At 43.6% G+C, this 19,089-nt stretch overlaps 1 protein-coding gene and 1 long non-coding RNA gene across 5 annotated transcripts in view; one reads left to right on the plus strand and one right to left on the minus strand.

Moving 5' to 3' along the window:
• The window catches only part of LOC138949440 (choline transporter-like protein 2), a 102,663-nt gene that overhangs the window by 18,530 nt on the left and 65,044 nt on the right, over nt 1–19,089 (minus strand). For all 4 annotated transcript variants that reach the window (XM_070321269.1, XM_070321270.1, XM_070321268.1 and 1 more), the window contains 7 exons: nt 10,736–10,819; nt 9,501–9,613; nt 8,543–8,656; nt 7,864–7,963; nt 4,869–4,961; nt 3,884–4,019; nt 2,161–2,213 (listed from right to left, as the gene is read on the minus strand). In XM_070321269.1, the coding sequence (XP_070177370.1) occupies nt 2,161–2,213; nt 3,884–4,019; nt 4,869–4,961; nt 7,864–7,963; nt 8,543–8,656; nt 9,501–9,613; nt 10,736–10,819 (693 nt within the window). The remainder of the gene's footprint in view (nt 1–2,160; nt 2,214–3,883; nt 4,020–4,868; nt 4,962–7,863; nt 7,964–8,542; nt 8,657–9,500; nt 9,614–10,735; nt 10,820–19,089) is intronic.
• The window catches only part of LOC138949447 (uncharacterized), a 213,832-nt gene that overhangs the window by 13,910 nt on the left and 180,833 nt on the right, over nt 1–19,089 (plus strand). The window lies entirely within an intron of this gene.

The following is a 19,089-nucleotide window of genomic DNA, read 5'->3' on the forward strand; positions in this document are numbered from 1 at the left end:
AATGTGGAAAAGCAGCTTTTCGTGTTGAGAGTGTTCAGGCAAGCTGTACCGTACTCACAAAACTGTTTACAACATTCATTTCTGCGACACAGGCGCGATGCCGAGACTATCACCAGATCAGCGCCAACAGGCGATCGGGAGACTTGATGCCGGACAATCAGTTCAGCAAGTTGCTAGGGCATTTGGAGCAAATGTCACCACGGTTTATCGCCTGCAGCAACGTTTTCATGCCACTAACAGTACCTGCGACTTACCAGGACGTGGCAGACCCCGGGTAACAACAGCCCGACAAGATCGCCATTTTGTCAATCAACACCAGCGAGATGCATTCGAAACTGCCGCCAACACAGCCCGTAACATATTCGGGGTGCATGGACAACCCGTCAGTGCCAGAACTCTACGCCGACGCCTTGGTGGACAGAACCTGGTAAATCGGCGTCCTGCTCGACGTCCTGTCTTGACAGCTCAGCATCGCCTGGATCGTCTAGCCTGGGCCCAGCAGCATGCCCACTGGCGCCATCGGGACTGGCGGAGGGTTATTTATTCGGACGAGAAGCGCTTTTGCCTGGAAGCTGGCGATGGGCGTGTCCGGATCTGGAGAAGAGCTGGACAGCGGTTTGCTAACAATAACATCCTGCAGCATGATCGATGGGGAGGTGCCAGCGTCATGATATGGGGCGCCATTGGTGTCAATTATAGCGAGTGGGACCTGTCGTCTTTCAGAACGTCGGCCAAGGTCGTGGGAATGGTGTCAATGCAGATCGCTACATCAATCAAGTCCTGCGTCCCTATGTGGTTCCATTTGTCCAGGGGTACCGGAACTGCCTGTTCCAGCAAGACAATGCCCGTCCCCATACTGCACGTGCTACCCAGGACAGGTTGCGTCACAACAGCGTGAACATTCTGCCTCATCCTGCTCGATCTCCGGATCTCAACCCAATCGAACACTTTTGAGACACCATGCAAAGAAGGATTAATGCCCTTGTCAGAAGCTAGACCCCGCACAGCAGCAGAACTGCGTGCTGCCGTGTCCCAGTTGTGGGCCCAGGTCCCTCAGCAGCAAATTAATCACCTCGTCCTCTCCATGTACCGGAGGTGCGCCACAGTCATCAACGCACAGGGAGGAGCAACACGCTATTGACTTTCAACAGTCTTCAAACAGTGTTCAGTAGAACATGGCACGTCATGCTCTCATCCCAATACACTTTTCCGTATGGTTTTTGTATCAGTCAATTCGTTTCCTTGTTATTGTTAACCCGAATATTAATAATTCGACATTCAAATTCATGGGTAACCCATCTTCACTGCAGCATTTGCGTTTCTTTTGCCTCTGAGTTTATATATATATTTTTCAAATTCAGTCGATTTTAAAGGAGGTTACTTCCCTTAGTCTGGGTATTGGTTCGCAAAATGAGAAATGGGGAAAAAAAAGTTTTAGGCCGGATCGGCGGGAAAAGATAGGGTTACCCTAAAACCAACATATATTTTTGTTTGGCCTTGTAGTAGACGTCATCATCATGTTTTGTTTGGCCTTATAGTAGACGTCATCATCATGTTTTGTTTGGCCTTATAGTAGACGTCATCATCATGTTTTGTTTGGCCTTATAGTAGACGTCATCATCATGTTTTGTTTGGCCTTATAGTAGACGTCATCATCATGTTTTGTTTGGCCTTATAGTAGACGTCATCATCATGTTTTGGCTTCGCGAACGAAGATCAATGCAGGGGTGGGTCCATGTCGTCTTCAGGGCACGCTCGTGGCTGACGAGGCCCAACAGGGACAGGTATGGTATGGTAGACTTACTTCTGTAGAAATTACATACATGGCCATACTACAGAATAAGAAGTTCAGTGGAATCCCCCTGTTTAGTCTCCACCCCCAACTTGCCAACTTGGCGACATTTGTAGATAAAAACACCATTAATATAAAACGGTATGTTCCCCTGACTTAGCCAGCTGCATGCTTGGACCCTTTCGTTTATTATCTGCATGCAGAGAGAGAGAGAGAGAGAGAGAGAGAGAGAGAGAGAGAGAGAGAGAGAGACAGACAGACAGACAGACAGACAGACAGACAGACAGACAGACAGACAGACAGACAGACCAAAACAGAGACAGAGACTCAAAGAGACAGAACGATACTGAGATAGAGAGTTTACTTACTCTGAGCTGCCATATTTGATGACACCACAGAGGTCACCGAGTGAGTCGTTTTGCTGAAAACAGAAAATATATTAAGCAACATGATTATAGAATGATCCAGTTAAACCATTCTCCTTCGTCTTCCTTCATGGGCCGAAACTCCCACGTTCACTCATGTTTTTGCACAAGTGGGTTTTAACGTGTATGGCCGTTTTTACTCCGCCATTCAGGCAGCCATACACCGCTTTCGGGGGGGGGGGGGGGTCATGCTGGGTATTTTCGTGTTTCCATAACCCACCGAACTCTGGCATGGATTACAGGATCTTTCCCGTGCGCACTTGGTCTTGTGCTTGCGTGTACACACGAAGGGGGATAATTTAGGCACTCGCAGGTCTGCACATAAGTTAACCTGGGAGATCAGAAAAATCTCCACCCTGAAACCACCCGGCAGCCGCGGCCGGGATTTGAACTCACGACCTTCCGATTAGGAGGCCGATGTCTTATCGACTCGGCCACACTGCTCTTTGTTTAAAGGTCCTTGTCTACATTTGTATACCGAAATCGCCATTTGACCATTACAATGCAGAGTCTATTATCTACAAATATCAACAATACACTCCCTTTCGATCAGGAAAGACGAAGCCAGTGTAGCCGTTTGAAAATTCATTGTAGTATTCCAGCGTAGTACTCATAGTAGGATATCCTTATTTGGAAAATGCCAAGCGCAAAACTCCTCTCAAATCCCGTGCATTTCGTGCGTTTAAAAAAAAGCGTGGACAGCGCTCCAGTGTCAAACTGTTGCTGGACTTGTTTGGGCGTGGCAATAAGCATAGTGACATGAATTTGATTGGTCAGTATTTTTAGGCAAAGCACATGTTCTCAGCAAACAGAAAACAAAATATTGGAAGCGTGAGTCACGCTACCCAAAAATAAAATCTTTTATACATATATTTTTTTTCTGTAACTTTTGTCCCCATGGTTCATTCATCATCTGACATAACTTTTTAGCGAAATCTAACCATAAGATTATTTAAAAAAAGCAAAAATGTAGACGACCACCTTTAAAGATACATGCCTTCAAAAAAAATCTCATTAATACGCAACACTGCAATATTGTAAACATTTATAAAACATGTACCAAAGTTAAAAAAAGAAAAAGATTTTTGAATAAAAAAATAAAAAGAATTCTGCGAAAGTAATTCAGCAAAACACTTTGCACAGATTACAGCCACACATTTGACCCATGAATAGGTCAACTTCGGGAATAACGTGTGTAATGAATGTGATAGAGTGTTGTCGGTTATTGCTTTTATTGAGGCAAACCATCCACACCTGCTCCTTGTTTCAGACACACCCCTCGTTAGTGACTGACCTCACGTGGGAAAATTTGCCTCAATGAAAGCAAGGGTATTCACTCTTCCACAAACCTGACAAAGTGAGTGTATCCATTCTTGGGAAAAAATGCGTGACTGCATGTATTCTGTGCAGAGCAGGATTCGTTTAGGAGACAGGGGAACCCCCCTTTCAAGACCTCCAAAAACATGAGATAATCGGGTCTTAAAAAGGAGGGAGTCTTAAAATGGGGGGTCATTTTACAGAGGTTATGAACAGAAAGTCTGAGAAAACAAGGTCTTAAAAAGGAGGGAGTCTAAAATTGGGGTGGAGGGGGGGGGGGGTTCTTAAAACAGGGATTCCACTTTATGTAAGAGTTGTTTCCGAGCATCGTCTGTTGCGAGAGACTTACGCTGGAGTCGCAGGGGATTTGCTCAAAGAGATCCTTGACTTCTTCCTTGACCTGTTCCTCGTTGGAAATGCTGCCGTTCTCTTCGGTGATGTTGAGCGACGTTATCTTCTGTGCACGCCCTATGGAGGCCAGGTAGCTAAGCCTTTGTCAAGGGGTAATTAATGCTTCACTCTGTGGATGTCTTGCTTTAGTTGGCTTGAGTCATTTTGGTTCAAAATGGTAAGGTTTTCTCTATCTGTGTCTCTTGTCTCTTTCTCTGACTCTCTGTCTCTGTCGCTTCAAATACGTGTGTGATTTAAAACAGGAATCAAAAGCACAGTAAGAGTTTGAATTTCTTTTTTTCTTTCTTTTTCTTTATTTGGTGTTTAACGTCGTTTTCAACCGTTCAAGGTTATATCGCGACGGGGAAAGGGGGGGGGGGGGGGGGGGGGAATGGGATAGAGCCACTTGTTAATTGTTTCTTGTTCACAAAAGCACTAATCAAAAAATTGCTCCAGGGGCTTGCAACGTAGTAGGCCTACAATATATGACCTTACTGGGAGAATGCAAGTTTCCAGTACAAAGGACTTAACATTTCTTACATACTGCTTGACTAAAATCTTTACAAACATTGACTATATTCTATACAAGAAACACTTAACAAGGGTAAAAAGAGAAACAGAATCCGTTAGTCGCCTCTTACGACATGCTGGGGAGCATCGGGTAAATTCTTCCCCCTAACCCGCGGGGGGTAAGAGTTTGAATACATTTTGTCGTAAATAGACAAATATAGGAAAGGTGCAGCTTAAGTCACAATAATATATGATCCATATGTGTCCAAATCAATAAATCAATGAATAAAACAATTAATAAATACATAAATAATTAAATAAATAATTAAATAAATAGATAAATAGAAACACAGTTTTGTGTATGTGCGAGCGTTCTTGCGTGTGTGTGACTCCGGGTAAAAATTAGTGATGTTTGCAACCCAATGGAAGGATACACAGCAATGGAGATCCAGACAGCGACGACCACCAGTTGAAAGATGAAAGGGAAGATGGGCCACACCAGTGTGAACATCATGTTGCCGATAGCCCTGTCACACAACATCACACAGTATACAAATCGCCATCATCAAAGAATTGAAATACAAACGGGCATCTAAAGACAATTCACAAACTTCTACAATTGTATGAACATGGCGGAATCTTTGTCTTCTTACAGAACAGTGTAAACATCATGTTGCTGATAGCCCCGTCACACACCATCACACAATATACACATCACTGTCATCAAAGAATTGAAATACAAACGGCCATCTAAAGACAATTCACAAACTTCTACAATTGTATGAACATGGCGGAATCTTTGTCTTCTTACAGAACAGTGTAAACATCATGTTGCCGATAGCCCTGTCACACAACATCACACAGTATACAAATCGCCATCATCAAAGAATTGAAATACAAACGGGCATCTAAAGACAATTCACAAACTTCTACAATTGTATGAACATGGCGGAATCTTTGTCTTCTTACAGAACAGTGTAAACATCATGTTGCCGATAGCCCTGTCACACACCATCACACAATAATATATACACATCACCGTCATCAAAGAATTGAAATACAAACGGGCATCTAAAGACAAGAGACACACTTCTACAGTAGAATGAACATAGCGGAATACACTCTTCAAAAAAAGTTAAGGATAACTTTTTTACAAGCACGCCACACAAAACAGACAAGACCGAATTCTTTCATTTAATTTTTTTTTATATAATTGAACAACCAAGGAGTAATGACAAACAAAGCAAAGATCGAACGCGGCAGCGACAATTTAGCTAGAGTGTGTCAAACGTGACAACCCTCGAAAATGGAATTCACAACAATGTGAATCAGTGTCAATAACGCGTGTGCCCTCCGTTGTGTGCCAGGCATTCAACACATCGTTGGCGCATGGAGTGGATCAGGTTGCATATGAATCCTCTGAAAACTCCATTCCACTCCTGCTGGAGCCATTGCAGCAGTTGACCCAGATTGGCAGGAGGAGGGTGATGTTGCTGTACCCGACGACAAAGCTCGTCCCACATGTGCTCTATGGGGTTCAGGTCCGGACTGTTGGCTGGCCACAGCCTCCTGTTGACCATGGCCTGCTGGATGAAGGTGTTTACAGCTGCAGAGCGATGGGGAGGTGCGTAGTCATCCTGAAGAATCGCACGATGGCCGATCGCTTGGAGGGCTGGAACGACCAGGGGTTGCAGGATCTCATTCTGGTAGCGGATACCGGTCAAGTTGCCCACCACATGGTACAGAGGTGTCCTTGGACGTGTGCGGATGCCTCCCCAGACCATCACAGAGCCTCCACCAAAACGCTGTTGTTTTAGAACAGCGCCTTCTGCGAAGCGCTCTCCGCGACGCCTCCACACTCGGATGCGACCATCAGCAGGTTCAAAGCAAAAGCGGGACTCATCCGTAAACAACACCTGAGCCCACTGCTGACGTTGCTACCTCACATGTTGCACCAGGCTCGGCGAGCTGCTCGGTGATTAGCAGTCAGGGTTGTTCCTCGGACTGGACGCCTTGCACGCAAGTCAACGTTGTGTAAGCGGTTTCGGATCGTCTGACCACTAACAAGGTAGCTTGTAGGCGTTGCTTAATGTTGTTTGCCGTAGCCATTCTTTGTTGCATGGCCTGCCTCTGAATGAAGCGATCCTCTCTTTGTGTGGTGACTCTGGGCCGACCAGAACGTTGTCGCTCCTGCACTCTTCCAGTTGCGTGGAATCTCTGTTTTAGTCTGATGATGACAGAGGGAGCCACTGCAAGCCTCTGGGCCACTTGCCTGGCAGCAACACCGTCTTGTAGCCATCCTATTGCCCTTCCTCTATCCAAATCGCTCAGTTTTCTTCGTGGGGGCATGTTGCTACTGTGCATAATTGTGTCAGCGTGTCAACCTTTAAACACAAGCTGGTGAGCGATGTTCATAGCCAGGACCCTGTTGTAGCACGTGCATCACAACCTTTTGCCCTGGCATGCATTCCGCAAATTTCATGGGGCTATAACAAACACCCTTTTTCTTCCAAAATGCAGAAGCTTTTGAGAAGTAACTCTGCCTGCCAAACAAAATTCTAGGTCAAGACTCATTGTTCATTTTTTTTAATTCAAACACATTAATCTTTTAATTATTATGTCGATGTTTAATTTTTAGGCAATTTTTTATAATTAGATCCGTTTTTTCAACCGATCCTTAACTTTTTTTGAAGAGTGTACGTGTCTTCTTACAGAACACATACTTTGCACACATGACCGTCATGAACAAATTGCAGGCTGAACTAGCAATTCAAATGAAGTATGATATGGGAAGGATGGAGATCACAAGCGTATACACCAGGCCGTCAATAGACCTGTCACACAACTTCACACGACATCCACATGCCCGTCATCAATGATTTAAAAGCACACCTCAACAGTAAAATGATGGAAAATATGAGCCGCACCAGTTGGAACATCATGTTGCCTTCACCATGCACATAAACTTGAAAACCGACCCTTCACTCAATGTAAGACGTACCCGTCACGGAAGAGTTGCAGACAAATCGTGCAGTATCAAATGAAAATGTAAATTGGACACACTAGACCCCCCCCCATCCCCCCCCACCCCCCCCCCCCCCCTAAAAAAAAGAAGAAAAAAGGCTTTGTACAAAGTATTTGCCTGTCGCAGAAACTACATAGCTTGTCTCATGCGCAGTAACTTCTTCAGCATGACGAGATATTGACATTGTTGAGAGCAGTAGTGTGTTAATTTGTCTTTGGTGTACGAGAAGAGAGTAAAGTGAGTGTGAAAGTAAAAAAAACCAAAAAACCCACTAATGGTCAATAAGCTGACACGGTAGATATTTCGTTGTCGCATTTTCAACAAAAAAATTCCGCCTACCACGTTGCAAAGATGTGAAAAATGCAACGCGCGTCAAATAGCGATGGAACAGAACAGAGTCTTACTTGCTGCCTTCCTTGATGAGCTGGATGGCAATCTGAATCCTCTGACACAGGAACAACAGGATCAGGAAGATGATCAGGAACACAATGCCCATGATGATTCCTGCACACGTCATTGCACACGTCAGTGTAGCCTACACGTCACTCCTTTTTTCCACGTCAGTGCACACGTCAGTGCACACGCCATGCACATTCTACTCATTGCATGTCATGCAAACGTCACTCACGTTAATCTTGCATACATCATGCGTACGTCAGTCACCTAGTACGCATCAGTCTGGTAACATTTGAAAAATTCAGGGGCGCCAGTATGGGAGGGAGGGGGTGGGGGGTAACTTCTTCTCAAAAAGACCAAAGCAACAAACAAACAAACACACACAAATACATATCAACAACACACACACACACAGACACACACAGACACACACACACACAGACACACACAGACACACACACACACAGACAGACACAGACACACTCACACACATACGCACGCACGCACGTACATACCCCCCACATACGCCCCCTCCCCCCCACACACATACACTCACACACAAACACCCCCCACACACACACACACAAACTCAAACACAACATATGGCATGACACACAGACACAGCCATTGCAGTTAACAATGGGCCCTGAACTATTCTAAAGAAGCAGTGATAGTGGTGTATCTTACCACTGACGAGGAAGAACTTTTCCTTGGAGAAGGTCATGAGGAACCCCATATGTAAGGTGTATGTGTCCCCGGTGTCCTTGGTCTCAAAGTACTGCCAGAAACACACAGCCGTCACTGCAACACACACACACAATGATATGTCTCAAATTACTGAACGAAACATCACTTAACATCACTCAACAACATATACGCTGACGTACCAAAGTACTGCCACAAACATACAGCCGTCACTGCAACACACACACAATGATATGTCTCAAATTACTGAACGAAACATCACTTAACATCACTCAGCAACATATACGCTGACGTAGCAAAGTACTGCCACAAACACACAGCCGTCACTGCAACACACACAATGATATGTCTCAAATTACTGAACGAAACATCACTTAACATCACTCAACAACATATACGCTGACGTACCAAAGTACTGCCACAAACTCACGGCCTTTAGTGGAAGAAATGAACATATATAGTGTTGTGTCAAAGTACCCGTACAACAAGACATACTTAGCCGTAAGTGAGACAATAAAAACAGACAGACAGACGGACCTACCGGCAGACCGATATACATACAGACAGACAGACAGACAGACAAACAGATAAACAGTCAGACAGACACTCAGAAACAAAGAAACAGATCTTGGTCAGAGGCAGAGACAGACAGTAAAACGCACGCACGCACGCACACACACACACACACACACACACACACACACACTCACACACACACTCACAGACACACACACTCACAGACACACTCACAGACACACACACTCACAGACACACACACACACACACAGACATAGACACACACACACACACAGAGACACACACACACACATACACTCACACACACACACACACACACACACACAACACACCTCTCCTACTCCACCCCCTGCACGCTGGCAGGTGACAAACAACCCCACGCCAAACCCTGACAGTGACTCACGTGCAGCAAAGATGCCGACGAAGAGCAGCACAGCCAACCACACCATGAAGCCAGCCACCCAGCGCATCAAGCCGATCCACACCAGCGACACAAACATCGTGATCACAAGAGCTCTGCACACACAAATAGTACAGAAGTGGATACTTTAAAATAAGATAAGATAAGAAAACTTTAATGTTCATTTTCGTTTTACATAAACTTGAAATTTGTTTCTATTGGCACCACGTCGCATGTCTAATCACACACACGATGAAAAAGCATAATCGAACATAAATACACTACAAAGATCAACTTATAACTTTTCTAAACTCATTGATGTTAAATACTTTATTTTCAGGCAGATTAGCTTTTAACATGTTGATGCTCACAGACACTTACTTACACATGAATATCAATCAATCAATCAATATGAGGCTTATATCGCGCGTATTCCGTGGGTACAGTTCTAAGCGCAGGGATTTTTTTGGATTTTTTTATACTTTTTTTTATATTTTTTGTTATTTTTATTTTTAATGCAATTTATATCGCGCACATATTCAAGACGCAGAATACACGCGAACAAGCGCACACATGCGCACACAGACACACTCACAGGCAGTCAGCCAGACACACTCACAGGCAGTCAGCCAGACACACTCACAGGCAGTCAGCCAGACACACTCACAGGCAGTCAGCCAGACACACTCACAGGCAGTCAGCCAGACACACTCACAGGCAGTCAGCCAGACACACTCACAGGCAGTCAGCCAGACACATATACAGCGAAGATCTAAATGTGAGCAAAACATCGTCGACACATAAAGATACATAAAATAAAGGTAGTATCAGGGCAATGACAAGTGGTCATGACGTATGCGACACAGACACAGATGACGTAAGTACAGCAGACAATAACGACAAAGAATGACGTATTGGCCGTAACGCAGAAAGTTATGACGTGAATTCAGTGACGCAAACAAACCCTAACGTTGTAGTCACAGTGACGCAACAAAAACACTAATGCTAACAATAAAGAACAAAGGTAAGTTCTGTTTATATCAACACAATCACAAACGCTGAAACTAAATTGGACAGGTGACATCAGATAAGCAGACGCTGACGATGTACACTCAGGGACACAGAAAAAGATGACGTAATCAGTTGTACTGACGTCACCAACAACGGAATCACAGAAAGTCGGTTTCAGATGACGCAATCGTACAAACTGACGTCATACACACATTCGGATGACTTACCCAACGATGAGGTACCACGTGGCGATGATGTCAGCGATGATTTTTTCTGCGTATTCCTTGGCCTGTAAGAAGGTCTTAAAGGCTCTGTCCAACAACAAGAAGAACAACATGATGTGTTAGTAATCTGTGCCAAACACCACGTATATATTTCCAAAATGAACAAAAAGACCCCTCATTTTCAGACATTTAGTAGAAATTCTAAGCAAAGATTTATTTGTGAAAAGTATAATGCAGTTGTGAAGAATACAGTAGATAAATTTTACAAGGATTGGCGCCTGTATATACATGTTTTGGTGTAACCCTTAGGTTTTTTCCTTCTTAAATCCTTTTGATACGGCGACCACCAAGCCCTGAACATCAGTCCCCCCTCCCCCACCCACATGTATGTTGTATTTGTTCAAGTGTTCTTCTGTTGTATGGTTCTGTCCCTTTGTTTAGGTGATGTCCTGTAACGCACAGTGTATACATGTAAAAAAAAAAAATATTCACAAAAAGAGAATAAAAAAAAAAAAATAAAAAAAAAAGAACAAGAGGTGGTCAGCGAGTCCCACTACCCGTCTTGCCCAGATAAACTCTAACTGGGTAATCCTACAATTCGAATCGGCCGACGCGCACGCATGTACAGTAATCGTACAATGGTGTTCTGTCGCAATTTTCGGCCTCAAATTCAAACCACCCGCGCTCCCCCCCCCCCCCCCCCCCCGCCTCGAACACTACTCGAGCAGCCATCATTCCGTCGGTTGATGAGATTTGAGGAACACTGATCCTAGCAGCATTTCACAACAGTGGAACACAGACTTTCTCTCAGTAAAGTTTGTAAATATACATTATTTTCAAAACTACCTGACTATATCAAAACCTATTTTTCATTAAAAAAAATGGTGGGGGGGGGGGGTTAGATGGGAAGGGGGGGGGGGCACTGCTCTGCAAATATTCCGTCATAGCTTGTCAGATGCAACTTTTGTCACTCCTCTGCAAATATTCCGTCATAGCTTGTCAGATGCAACTTTTGTCACTCCTCTGCAAATATTCCGTCATAGCTTGTCAGATGCAACTTTTGTCACTGCTCTGCAAATATTCCGTCATAGATTGTCAGATGCAACTTTTGTCACTCCTCTGCAAATATTCCGTCATAGCTTGTCAGATGCAACGTTTGTCACTCCTCTGCAAATATTTCGTCATAGCTTGTCAGCTGCAACTTTTGTCACTGCTCTGCATACATTCCGTCATAGCTTGTCAGCTGCAACTTTTATGCGTGAACAGAATTTGTTTCGACCTTCCAGTATGCCTCCAAAGATAAACATTCACATATCCAATCGCCATGGCGACAGGCGACAAACTAACAAGACGTTTCCAGTCTAAACGCATTACACAAACATAGGAAAAGGACCTCAACAATCAGCAACTTCATACCGTTTATTAACACCTCATGCCCCTTATGGCATGCCTGCCTCAAACGTACACGAAGAACCACACCACATGCTTCCTTTCCAGCGAGTTATGGTTAGAACCCCTTTTACTTAGTGTTCTCCCAAGTCAGTTAGATAGATCTACGTAGAGCCTCAAACAAAGAAGAAGTAAGGTTGTTAGTTGAGAACGGCTGTGGCAAGTTTATTTTTTATTCAACCGCGAAATATTAACGTGTCACCATTAAAATGACGTTAGGTACTAAGCAGAAGGCATTACTTTCCTGTAGGAAAAATAATTCATGATAGAAATCCATAAGGACAAGAGAAAAGGAATTGCTCAAGTAACAGTTTGTTTGTTTGCTTAACGCCCAGCCGACCACGAAGGGCCATATCAGGGCGGTGCTGCTTTGACATATAACGTGCGCCACACACAAGACAGAAGTCGCAGCACAGGCTTCATTTTGGGGTTCGTGCTAGGACTGGTTGGTCCGGTGTCAGAATAATGTGACTGGGTGAGAACCTAGCACGAACCCCAATATGCCAGACGCCAGGCGGAGCAGCCACTAGATTGCCAATTTTAAAGTCTTAGGTTCGAACCCACGACCTCCCGATCACGGGGAGAGAAAGGGGAGAGGGAGAGAAAGGGGGAGAAAGGGGAGAGAGAGGGGGAGAGGGAGAGAGAGGGGGAGGGAGAGAAGGAGGGAGAGAGGGAGAGAGAGAGAGAGAAGGAGGGAGAGAGAGAGAGAGAGAGAGAGAGAGACAGAGAGACAGAGAGAGAGAGAGAGACAGAGAGAGAGAGACAGAGACAGAGACAGAGAGAGAGAGAGAGAGAGAGAGAGAGAGAGAGAGAGAGAGAGAGAGAGAGAGAGAGAGCCTCAAGAGAAAAGACCAACAACAACAAACTAATAATTAAGTAGATGTGCAACGCCAAGGCACTGCATACCCCAGCGAAAGACAAACCTCTCTCTCTCTCTCTCTCTCTCTCTCTCTCTCTCTCTCTCTCTCTCTCTCTCTCTCTCTGTCTCTCTCTCTCTCTCTCTCTCTCTCAAACACTCACACACACACTCACACACACACACACACAGACACACAAGTTACACACGTACACACGTGCACACTCACTCACACGCAATCACTCACTCTCTCACACACACTTCACTGTACACACAAAACACACCCCCATACGCACAGAGACAGACGGACATACACACCTTTACAAACAAACACACATACACACACACATACACTTACGCACAAACCAACCCACCCACTCTCTCTCTCTCTCTCTTTCTCTCTCTCTTTATCTCTTATACAAACAGACACACACCCACACAAACACACACACACACACACACACACATGTACATACGCACGCATGTACGCACGCACACACCCACAGACACACACACACACACACACACACACACACACACACATTGACTCACACAAATCTCATACACACAATACACACACTCATACGCACATACACGGTTGGCCTAGTGGTAAGGCGTCCGCCCCGTGATCGGGAGGTCGTGGGTTAGAACCCAGGCCGGGTCATACCTAAGACTTTAAAATTGGCAATCTAGTGGGTGCTCCGCCTGGCGGCTGGCATTATGGGGTTAGTGCATGCTAGGACTGGTTGGTCCGGTGTCAGAATAATGTGACTGGGTGAGACATGAAGCCTGTGCTGCGACTTCTGCCTTTTGTGTGGCGCACGTTATATCTCAAAGCAGCACCGCCCTGATAATTATGGAAACAAACAAACAAATACGCACATAGACAGACAGACATACACACCTTTACAAACAAACACATATACACACTCATACACACACAAACATACACACAAACTCATGCACACACACATTCACAAACACACTCTCTCTCTCTCTCAAACACACACACACACACTCACTCACACGCACTCACACACTCTCTAACAAAAAACTTCATACACACAAAACACACACCCATACGCACATATGTATGGAACGCGAAAAGGGTCAAATGATCGATCAGAATGATCGATCAAAATGATCGATCATTTTTGCGTTTGACCCTTTCCGCCACGCGCGCGGAAAGGGTCAAACGATAGATCAAAACGATCGATCAAAACGATCGATCATTTTCGCGTTTGACCCTTTCTGCCACGCGCGCGGAAAGGGTCAAACGATCGATCAAAACGATCGATCAAAACGATCGATCATTTTCGCGTTTGACCCTTTCCGCCACGCGCGCGGAAAGGGTCAAACGATCGATCAAAACGATTGATCAAAATGATCGATCCTTTTGCGCTGTTTCCGGAAAATCATGGAACGGATTAGCACAAGGAACGCAACTAGAAATTAAAATGAGTAGATTGCGTGTTCTGATGCGGCGTGAAGGAGCATGAAATATCAAGAGAAATAAACAAAAAATCTGCTTGTTTTAGCGAGTACATTTAGGGGTGTGTAGTTAAAATTACTGTGTGAAAAGTGTTTGGCGCGAAGCGTTCGTCTGCAACAGATCTAGATGTGCCACTTTCAGCACGTATACAGGAACGTGTACGAGTAACGTCATCAAATCTAGTTTTTACGTCAGGTGACGTCATAGGGAAATCTCCGTCATTGCGCAGGCGCGGTGAACTCTTCACCTTCGAAAATGGTAAACAAACCAGTATGGGAGCATGGTGACAGTGCGAAAGTGGTTGATCGATGCAATATTATTTTGGCAAGCAAACAAGACAAACATAAGCGGAACGCAAACGTTTCTCTCAGTTCTTCCGCACATTACGACAGCTAAAACTGCCCGGCCGGGGAGATGTACGCAGCATAAATTATAGGCTGAGTCAGTGTCTTCGAAGATTTGAGTGATGGCTCAGTCGGTATGTCCTGGGAAAAGGTCCGTGTCCCTCCTAATGATTGTGCATTTAAAGCAAAGCTGGAACTTTGCAACAGACAATGATGTATGGATGTATTTAAGTTTGTGTTTCAATTTATGGGAGCGAGACTGACATTTCTGAACTGAAAAAGTCGTGTTTTGTGGAGTTTAGAGTTGTCAGTAGAGACCGAGTCAATCGTTGAAAAGAAATAATTGCATGGTTCACCGATGGAGAGTTAAACGACCATAAAACCGCACCACATGTATGTCATGAAGCTTTCTAAGTTCTACACTATACAACAAAAGAAAATTAAATGAGGGAATCAAGACATAATAGATCAACTCTCTCTCTCTCTTTCTCTCTCAGTCTCTATCTCTCTCACATACACACACACACACACACACACACACACACACACACACACACGCATACACACACGCATACACACACGCATACACACACACGAACACACACACACACTCTCTCTCTCTCTCTCTAAACCGCTAAGAGGGAGGGATCGAGAGAGTTGAGAACAAGAGTGCCAGACAAAGGAAGGAATTTAATTTGGAGCGATCATTATGATTAAACAAATTAAGAAACAAGCAAGTTAGCAAGCAAATCCTTAAAAATGTGTGATGTCATAATAGGTACAAAAGGAGCCAACAACGTATTGGCCTGGTGTTCTGCTTACAAAATAAACTAGTAAAAGAATTGTGAGATGTAAAGAGAAAAGATTAAATGGAAACACTACCGAATTACAAGACATCCTCAGTGACTTGAATCATGCACTTATGATTTTCTGCTTTTTTTCCAGATCGGGTAGAATACTTTATGTCACTGACATATTTAAATGATTGCAATTGTGTGCTGGTCTTTAACATGAATAATTAGATACAATGAATACATTATTCAATGAGTAGGAAGTGACAATATTTTAATGTGTATGATCTTGTTTGATGAATGCCTCAAACGCTCTGAGAAGTTCTTCTAAGCAAGCAAAGAAACAGAGAAGTTGGATACTGAGATGACTATATTTTGTCACTTAGACACTCTTGTCTATAAGGAAGCTAGCTGTTGCTTGAACATCATTTGAACATTAATCTGCGCCAGTTTAAATGCATTGCTTCGGTAGAGCTGATCATCAAAATGCATCTCATGTGTGAAATTTTAGCTTTGATGTTGCACTGACTTCAGAAGACTGGCCTGTTTCGTGAGTAAAAACTACAAACATTTCAAGCTGACAAGAACAGAACGATGTTAAAATATAAGATATGATAAGGGAAATGTGAAGGCTAAATTAAACAAGGAATGAAATTGTAACCCACTCTGTACAAGTAGCGCGTTTTGCTGCATTGATCATGTTTTATTCTTTTGTGTTCTTTCGAGTTTCCGACAACATTTGTTGTGTCATTGTGTATGAACGTTTCAATGATAATGATGAACAATGATTGCATACTTAGTGTAAACGATTTCGCTCACCGACTCAGATGTGGCATGCAGGCTTCACGTGGAATAAGACCATCCCTCCACTTTAACATATACCAGCTGTCAAAAAACCCGTGTGTGAAGTGTTGGAATGTTTGATCAATTAATTTGTTTAACACCGGCACGGTTGGCCTAGTGGTAAGGCGTCCGCCCCGTGATCGGGAGGTCGTGGGTTCGAACCCCGGCCGGGTCATACCTAAGACTTTAAAATTGGCAATCTAGTGGCTGCTCCGCCTGGCGTCTGGCATTATGGGGTTAGTGCTAGGACTGGTTGGTCCGGTGTCAGAATAATGTGACTGGGTGAGATATGAAGCCTGTGCTGCGACTTGTGTCTTGTGTGTGGCGCACGTTATATGTCAAAGCAGCACCGCCCTGATATGGCCCTTCGTGGTCGGCTGGGCGTTAAGCAAACAAAAAAAAACAAAAAAATAATTTAACTTCTACTGGCATCAATCCGCAAAATGTATTCATTTAAACATTCCAACTTTGCACACGACCCAGTCAGAATGTAAATGTTTGGTATGTATCAAAGTGTATAGATGGCCTAACCTCATGTAAGAGCCCTTGCAGTTATAAAATAGTAAGCCAAACTTGGCGTTTGCAAGAAGAACAGTGCCTTGAAACTGGCATCAGCAACAACAACAACAATTTAATTATCCACAATCACAGTGACTCGGGTTTTCACCCCATCCAAACCACCAGCCATCCTCTCACTAAAAACCAAAACAAACTCCCCAAAACACACACACACACACACACACACACACACACACACACACACACACACATTAAAACACATAGAGAATCATGAGATTTGTTTGTTTGTTTATTCATCCTGTAGAATGTTTCTTTAGCCACTGAGCCAACTATAATACTCGTCATAAAAAGTAGGCAGATGCGTTTGAAGGCAAATCTTTATGATGAGGCCGTTTATTAAAAAACAAATACAGGTTGACCCAAAAACAATGCAACCCATAAAAAGGTTAAAAACTTCTACATTTGTGGACATAAACTTCAGCCTATGCATGACCCTTCTACAAAGTGACAATTTTGAAGATCAAATAGGCTGACTTTTGTGCAATTTTGAATTAAGTTTCCAATTTCGGGGATCCACTCAACGGTACGAGTTTTAAAATTGAGCGATAGCCAAACTTGCCCGATCTAAGCGCTCAAGATTGTAACATTCGGGGCAATTCGAATCACAAAAGTGTACCTTAATCAACATTCAGACCTGGGAATCCCTGTTTTGCACTTGGAGTATTCTCAAACAAACTTGTATTTTTTTTAAATGAGCGTACTCCACATTTAAACATGCTTCACACGCGTCTGTCGCACTGTTAATTAAGGTTACTATTTTGTAATCATGAATCAAAGACAAAGTACTGGATCTGCTTCGGGTTGCGCCTGTGAAGAAAAGTAGTCGAGGAATATTAATCGTCGTATTTGTTTTTCCACTGGATAGTATTCTAGACACCCCACGCGGGTTAGGGGGAGTCCCATATTGGTTGGACGACTGTTTCTCCTTTTACCCTTGTTAAGTGTTTCTTGTATAGAATATAGTCAATTTTTGTAAAGATTTTAGTCAAGCAGTATGTAAGAAATGTTAAGTCCTTTGTACTGGAAATTTGCATTCTCCCAGTAAGGTAATACATGTATATTGTACTACGTTGCAAGCCCCTGGAGCAAATTTTTGATTAGTGCTTTTGTGAACAAGAAACAATTGACAAGTGGCTCTATCCCATCTCCCCCCTTCCCTCCGTCGCGATATAACCTTCGTGGTTGAAAACGACGTTAAACAACAAATAAAGAAAAGTATTCTAGACAATCATGCGTACAAAATACGGCGAAATCGTATGGGTTCCCAGGTCTGAACATTAGACAATCAGTGACTTGAATACAGCAATTATACAAGATCAGGACATTTCCTGTGGATGAAGGCATGCATTTCATTGATGAAAATTGCGCGACATTGCACTTTACAACAAAGGGGTTAATGTTCCAGTCATTTGAGTTTAGCAAATATTTTCATAGTTGTGCATTTTTCTTCTGCGTTCGTGGGCTGAAACTCCCATGTACACTCGTGTTTTTGCATGAGTGGAATTTTACGTGTATGGCCGTTTTTTACCCCGCCATTTAGGCAGCCATACGCCGTTTTCGGAGGAAGTTGTTGTGCATGAAGTTCAGTTCTTCCACGACCATTCTACAAAGTTCCGAGTCTGTAGGTAGAATGGTCCGACATTTACAATTTCTCAAAAATGTGTTCCAAATTACACCTCCTAAATTGTCAATGGAACGAAAGTTTCCTGTATAGTGATTGCCCTGAACCTAGCAAACTGCTTTCTTCAGGTCACCGATGATCTAGGGGGTGTATACTCAGACATTCAGATAATATAATTATAAGCTAAAAGTCTGGAGGGTTTAAATTAAGTAAGTATTGATACCGCTCATGGTCAAACTTCGTTTTAGTGAGTCGACCGCCGAATTTGGAATTTATTTTTGAAATAGAGCACAAAAGTCAGACCATTTGACCAGTTACATTTGATCTACAAAATGTCCACTTTGTGGAAGGGTCATGCACTGGCTGCGGTTTATGTACCTTA

The sequence above is a fragment of the Littorina saxatilis genome, linkage group LG15 (genome assembly GCF_037325665.1).
Source record: "Littorina saxatilis isolate snail1 linkage group LG15, US_GU_Lsax_2.0, whole genome shotgun sequence".
NCBI lineage: Eukaryota > Metazoa > Mollusca > Gastropoda > Littorinimorpha > Littorinidae > Littorina > Littorina saxatilis.